Below are 6,911 nucleotides of genomic sequence, written 5' to 3'. Positions count from 1 at the left end.
GCACCTTGCAGTATCGAGAGTTCACCTAGTCCTGACTTCAACTAGTTTGTGTTTTCTTTTTCATTAATTAATAACCACCTTTTTATCATCGGATCTGACTAGATGGGCGTTTTTATACAGTCTTGGACACTTTTTCCCAGGCAGTTCTTACTGCATGCTGGTGCAGTTAGCTCAGCAGCTGAAGCATACGGACACCTGTAATGGTAGCCTGTGCCACAGTACAGTCCACTCAGCACTGCGAGAGGGATGCCACCAGTAGGAAGAGAGCAGCACCTGTCACTGATGTCAGCTGGTAGCTGATAGTTGCCTGCGGTTTTGGTTGCAAAAACCACTGTCCCTGCCAGTACAAAGACAAATTTGTCTGACCACTAGTCTCCCGGTCAATTTTGGGTAAATGTGGTGGCTGCCTAATGACTATCCCTCTTGAGCCACTAAAGGCCTTTTACAGTATTCATTACTCAAATGCATCCTGGCGCATACAGTATACCATGACAGTGTAGTAAACTAGTCTTGGTTGTACACATTCTGCAGTGCATCAGATACTAGTTTTTAACAAAAGTTTTATTGTACTTACTTGAGGGTATGTTTTTAACAAATTTTTGTAAATATTAAAAGAAATTAATAAATATCACGTTCGTCGCTTCATCCAGTGTATGGCAGAAATGCAAAAAGGGCATGATTTACATTCAACCTACAGTGAAGTTATTATACCAAATGTCATTTATTTTACCAGGAAATCTCCACTGAGACTGTCATCACAAGAGGGGCCTGACAGATAAACACAGTTGGGTAGAACTGCTGTGTCTCCTGACTTTGCTGTAACACAAATTAACCGTGTGAATGAATGAATGAATGAATTAACCGCGTGAATGAATGAATGAATGAAATGAAACATTGCATTTATGTAGCACTTTTCTAGATGCTCTAAGAGCTTTACAGTGATCCGGGGGGAAACTCACCTCAGCCACCACCATGGTGCATCGGTGGGGGCATCCGGACCATTATTAGGTCAGACAGGGTCTGAAAAGCAAAATTTAGCGATTGAAATGCTAAGATGGCAACTCTTTACAAACGGCCCTGACGGTTGGTCAATGTCCTCCAATGAATGGAGCTATTGACGGAAAGCCCGGACTGTCGATACCTGGGGTTTGATCTTGTCCTTAGGAGTGGTCAGCCATCCGCGGTCACACACTGATGCTGTAGAGCTTTTCTCCTGTTTTCCACAGGACTCCATCCTTTGGACGAGTGTTTGCTCGTATCGAAAAAACTGTAAAACGATAAAAGGATTACTCATTATTTTACAATGAAATAATGACATGTTTCTTGTGCTATTTTTAGCGATGGTATGTGTCAACTTCACAGTAAAGTATGTGCGTGCGTGTGTGCGTGCCTGCAGTGGATGTGCTCACTCTAATAAGCTGGACCAGACTAAATCGGGATCAGTGACTGGGAAGAAAGGCTGAGCTTGTGTCAGACGATGCCTCAGAGGACAGTTGTTGCAAATGATTGCGTATGTCAATAGATATTGATGCACTGATCTCAAGTACTTTGGCACATGGCCTTCAATTGTTATAACAACCCTTGTGGTTAATTGTAAACCACTCTCTGTATTTGAAGTGCTGTTTAAGAGTCCCAAGACGCCCTTATCTGAGAAGCAGACAATGCAGTAATGATCGGCTCCAAATTCCCCCTGCTTTTCAGGGGATAGGCTTGTGCTTTAATGACAACTTCAGTGAAATACCGTGAACTGTGGTCTCCTCAAAATTTGATTTGCGCTTTTGAGAAATATACAAAGTGAAAATTTGGATTATCTGTAAGGCTATTAAAATGTTTCATGAATGGAGCCTCTTATCTGCAGGGTCTTTGAGTGTGAGATTCAAAATTTTCAGTTTAAGCAGACCATTTTTTTTTAAAGAAAAAATGTTTGATGGTCGCTTTTAATATGCACCATGTCCTTTCTTAAAGTCCAAACACCCTGCGCTTTCCCACGGTTTCAATAAGTCTGGTGTTATGACTTTGCCACAGGAGCATCAAAATCTAGGCAGGTGCTACCTGGCAAGTGTGTGACTGCCTGCAAATGTGTGCCTGGTCGGTGAGTGTGTGCCTGGTCGGTGAGTGTGTTTCTGGTCGGTGAGTGTGTGCCTGGCTGTGCCTGTCCCGTGAGGCTGTTGAGGAGGACCTAAAGCTGGGCTGCCTCCCCATCCCTCCCCTGGAATCAGCACGTGTGCACCCACAGCTAACTCTCCAGCAGAAATGAAGGCATCTCCGAGAGGGGGTGTGGGGGAGGGGGAGAAAAGAAAGAGAGAAGAGGGGAACGCGAGAGGCAGGAGCCAGGGAGCCTGGCATCGGCAGCATGGGGGGGGGGGGCAAGTGCTGGAGGAGGCAGCCGCAGCACTGCAGCGCCACCTGCTGCCCGGCTCTCCCCCTAACCTCCCACCCCAGCTGCAGGCCCTGATCGCAGCGCGCTCGGGCTGTTGTTGTTCCGTCAGAACGAATCACCTAAGTAATGAAGCGGGAAATGCCGAAGGAGAGGAAGTACAATGCCCTGTTAATATTCAAACAGCGAAAGAAAAATAAAAAAACACCATCGAGCAGGCAGGGATTGGTCCTGGGATAGAGCTTTCCGGAACCAGCCGGGCAGGGATTGGCCCTGGGGTAGTGTTCTGAAACCAGCCGGGCAGGGATTGGCCCTGGGGTAGTGTTCTGAAACCAGCCGGGCAGGGATTGGCCCTGGGGTAGTGTTCTGAAACCAGCCGGGGCCTTAAATAATATAAGAGCCCGTCTCTCCCCGATAATCTCAGCCTGTTTTTCTTTTTGTCCCTTCCCTGCCCATTATAACACTGGCTCTAATCATCCCTGACAAGCTGATGATACACTAGACAATAGACCGAAGTGTGAGGAATTCTTCACATCAGAGGAGGTCTCGCGTTCGTCACGCTGCTCTTATGCTGCTTGATGGAATGCGTGAGGCGGAGGGGGAGGGGGCGGGGGGCCCGATAATTCAACGCAAAATTGACGGCAACGTAGTCGCCTGCGTCCGTCGCCTCGCTGCGCTGAAATATGGGCTAATGCGGCTCTTAGCGGCGGAGGTGACCTTCTGACATCGTTGCGGCGAGCGCACGGTTCTGATTGGCCGGGCTGTCCGTAACACCGGGGCCCCTTCTGGGCGCGGCGCTCAGTGGATCGGCTGATGGCCGCAGAGCGCAGCCCTAAGGCCGGCCTGGGGGACGGCGACAGCACTGCGGCCTGCGGGGGGCGCTGAGTAAACGGGCTGTGCGGTTCGGTCCGAGCTCCACGGCGGGAGGGCGATTTGGGGGAATTCATTTCCACCCTCCGGCTCTCGAGGCGTGCCCAAGGAATGCTCGGCCGTCTTTAACGTCCTTGGTAGAACGCTCCCGTGCGGTAGAAACACAGCCCCATTGATCCCAGAGGTACCGGTGCTGCTGTGTTTGGTCGTTGCCACATGAAGGGCATTGCTGTAGCATGCAGTTCTTCCCTATATTTTAATGAGGTGGGAACTTCCAAAGAAGCAAGACTGTAAATTGTTCACAGTTGATTTGCCGTAGAATTCATGTTACATGGAAATTATTTTGTGTTCACATTGGCCCTGCACTGAAGCTATCCACACATTTGTTATTTCACTATATTGACACTATATATCTGTGTGGTGGTGTCTGATCTGAAGCCGCTGTATCTTGTATGTTGTATGTGCGTGTAACTGTGGAGCACAGGCAAATGATTCAAATGTGAGCAAGATCCACTCTGGGTGCCAGCGCACCCCCCTTCCTCTCTGCAGAGCTTCAAATAAACCAGGGAACAATAGGAATCTGTGCCACGATTGGCTATCTGTGCTGGTAGGCGGGGCCAGCGTGGAAGGAAAATCATAGGCAGTCAGTCTGTCATGGTTGCGGGAGTGTTCTTGTGGGAGGAGCTATATGATGAGGAAGCATGTGACTTCTTGCAGCAATGGAACTGCGATGTGCTCAGCTCAGACATTCTCAGCGCTGTTTTGTGCTCTGAGTAGGGTGTGTCAGATGCAGATCACTGCTCTGCCCCAAACATGGGTCCTCATCGCTGTGGAGAATGTTTTCTCTCTACAGAGCCCTAAAATATTACTTTTACAATATCTTTTATAAATAAGTTTCTTTTACTGACCTTGTGTAACGTCAAGGGAATTGCAGGTAACTTTCGGCTTCCGTGCTTGAATAACCATAACATAAGAAATAGCGTTAGGCGTGGATGTTGTGAGCCAAAATGGCCCCCGCCTGTACCAGACGGCGAAGTCTGAATGTTGCGTCAAGCGTAAGAAGCAGGCCCCTCGATGCATTTGTAGATCTGTATCGTGTACCACTGCTCAACTGTGGGCGAAATGTTTGATGTGACAGGTGACAGTGTGGTTCTAAACGCCCCCTCCTCCCCCTTTTTTCTCTCTCCCTCCGTGTCTCTCCAGCTCAAATCGAAATTATTCCTTGCAAGATCTGTGGAGATAAATCATCAGGAATCCATTATGGTGTGATAACGTGCGAAGGATGCAAGGTAAGAGAACGCCGTCTCTCCTGCCGGGCTGGACGTTGCTGTTGACACATTGGCCATGCTCCTGCCAGCTCTCCACTCCTGTCATTCTTTTCTCTGATGTGCATGTGTTTGTGAATGTATGCGAGCGTGTGTGTGTGTGCATGTTGTGTGCACTAGCATGCATTTTTGTTTGTGCTCACTGCTCACACGCATAGTTGTGTTTGCGTATGTGCACACGGATGAAAGATCTGTGAACATACAGTTGTTGAAAAACCACATGATTCTGAACCTTAATTTAATGGCAGACCTTCCTCGGTTGTCAGTCAAAGTGAACTGAGTCCATGTTGTTCAGTGTGCATAGCATGCACTCTTTCTGATGGTCTATTCCCGAGGGGGAGTTTTTATGGAAAGCTTAAATAAAAATTTCAAATGATACAAACTCAATTAACTACTGAGCGGTTATCTTTGAAATGTGGTATAAGTGGTGTCATAGAGCAGAGCTCTTTTGAGTGCACCAGAATTATCCATATGAAAGTTTTTGCTTTGCTTTGATGTTAATGAAGTCTGTGAGGTTGCATTCCAGTCAGCAGATTATATGTTTGTTGTCCTGTCACTGATGAACTTGCACTCACACCCATACAGAAACACGCAGGCTATCCAGTAGGATCTTTTAGCCTCACGTAGCTAGCTAGCGTGTACATATCAAGCCAGTAGTTGTGATATCCTTTGCTGGATCTATCAATCGAAAGGCACAGCTGACGGAGCTTTTAAATTCCCTTCTACTGACTCACCCAGTAAGGAGACTGCAGTACTTGTGTGTGTGTGTGTGTGTGTGTGTGTGTGTGTGAACCCAGACACAAATAAAGCTTAGTTGAAACTTGATTAAAAAATATTTTCTCAGCTTTCGTTAATTTTGATTATCACTGTAAAGATATGTTTTGTGTTTGATATTAAACTCTAAAAGAGAGAGGGGAAAGAATTAAAAAACTGGTTCTTGGCCTTTTACCAGTGGCAGCCAGAAAAAAAAAAATCTTTCTCCCAGTGACTCCCGACAGCTCGCTGCATTTTTCCCTCTTTAGTGGCACTTGCCTGCCAGTCAGCCAGGTGAATGTTGCTCATTGTGTGCCTTGTTTTGGCTCTTGTCAGCAGGTAGGTCATTAGTATTCACACAGGCATGACTGCACGCTTCTGCTGATCCACTCTCCCTTTCAGAGGCGTCCTGGCGCCTTCCCCCGAAGACGAGGGTTTAAGTAAAGCGAAATCTGCAGAATAATCTGCTGAAATGTAACTTTAATGATTGCTAATTACTTCAGGCACAGAGGCATTTAATGATATGTGCAAGTACACCAGTTTGGACCATAAATCACAGCATTATGAAAAAGCCTCGCCTGTCACCAACAGTTTCACTCCACTTTCATAATGGCCTCCATTAGAAGGTAACTTGGCAGCTGTCAGCTGTTTTCTTGTAATTAAACAGCCAATGAGCAACTAATTAAGACATATGTGTATCGACCGGCGAATGGAGTATGTTAATGATGTGCTAGAATCAATTCATTAAGAGGAAAATTGTCAAAAGACGACGGGGGCCGATCTCCCATGATCTCCCCCAGTCAGCCCCCCCTCCCCCCCCCCAAGTCCCCCCTGACAGAGCCCCAGCGGTGGAAGCTGATGACCTCACTGAGGTACAGCATCCCCCATCCCGGCTCACCGTGGGAACACATTAAAGAGGGGCAGCGTGCACTGCCCCGAACCTCCGACAGGACAGTGCAGACCCCCCCCCCCGGCCCCCTCTCTGTCCTTCACACAGCTCACCAGCAGCTTGTTAGCTGCCAGTGCCCAAGCGGGGGCCGCTCTCTGGGGCCACCGCTGACACCAGGAGCCCGGCTGCGGGGGCCTTAAATTTGAGGACCAGAGATTTATCACTAGTAATTTATTCATGTGGCAGATGTTCTTTTCAGGGGCATTGGAGAGCATTAGAAATGCCAGTGCAGAATAAAATCAGCCCGCGAGCAGGGTGATATATAACTGTCCTATACATGCTAGCGACTCTGAATGGAATCTGCATGCAGATGTGTAAAACTCTTATGGGAACTCTCTCCTGCATATCGCAGTTGTGTGGCAGTTCTCTCCATTAAGCAGCATGGGGTATGCTGCATTGTGGTGTATGAAAGACGCGTGGGGTGCACAGTGTGCATTCTTGCATGCGCATGTGTTTGTGTTTGTGCGCGTGTGTTACACTGTCTTCTCGTGTGTGAGTGTTACTCTCTCCTCACGTGTGTGTTACACTTTCTCCTCACGTGTGTGTTACACTTTCTCCTCGTGTGTGTGTGTTACACACTCTCCTCATGTGTGTGTTACACTTTTTCCTCACGTGCGTGTGTGTTACACTCTCTCCT

The 6,911-nt window shown here is 47.7% G+C and overlaps 1 protein-coding gene and 1 long non-coding RNA gene across 5 annotated transcripts in view; one reads left to right on the top strand and one right to left on the bottom strand.

Moving 5' to 3' along the window:
* roraa (RAR-related orphan receptor A, paralog a) overlaps positions 1-6,911 on the top strand; it is a 245,252-nt gene that overhangs the window by 222,891 nt on the left and 15,450 nt on the right. For all 3 annotated transcript variants that reach the window (XM_035395181.1, XM_035395182.1, XM_035395183.1), the window contains one exon: positions 4,451-4,536. In XM_035395181.1, the coding sequence (XP_035251072.1) occupies positions 4,451-4,536 (86 nt within the window). The remainder of the gene's footprint in view (positions 1-4,450; positions 4,537-6,911) is intronic.
* Positions 698-6,911, bottom strand: part of LOC118214900 — a 181,553-nt gene continuing 175,339 nt past the window's right edge. For both annotated transcript variants that reach the window (XR_004762711.1, XR_004762710.1), the window contains exons 11-13: positions 1,142-1,267; positions 960-1,020; positions 698-816 (exon numbers count right to left, since the gene is read on the bottom strand). This is a non-coding gene — a long non-coding RNA (uncharacterized LOC118214900). The remainder of the gene's footprint in view (positions 817-959; positions 1,021-1,141; positions 1,268-6,911) is intronic.

This window comes from Anguilla anguilla, chromosome 16 (assembly GCF_013347855.1).
Source record: "Anguilla anguilla isolate fAngAng1 chromosome 16, fAngAng1.pri, whole genome shotgun sequence".
Classification (NCBI taxonomy): Eukaryota; Metazoa; Chordata; class Actinopteri; order Anguilliformes; family Anguillidae; genus Anguilla; species Anguilla anguilla.
Note: the sequence above shows the minus strand (reverse complement) of the source record. Positions and strands in the feature narration are given on the sequence as shown.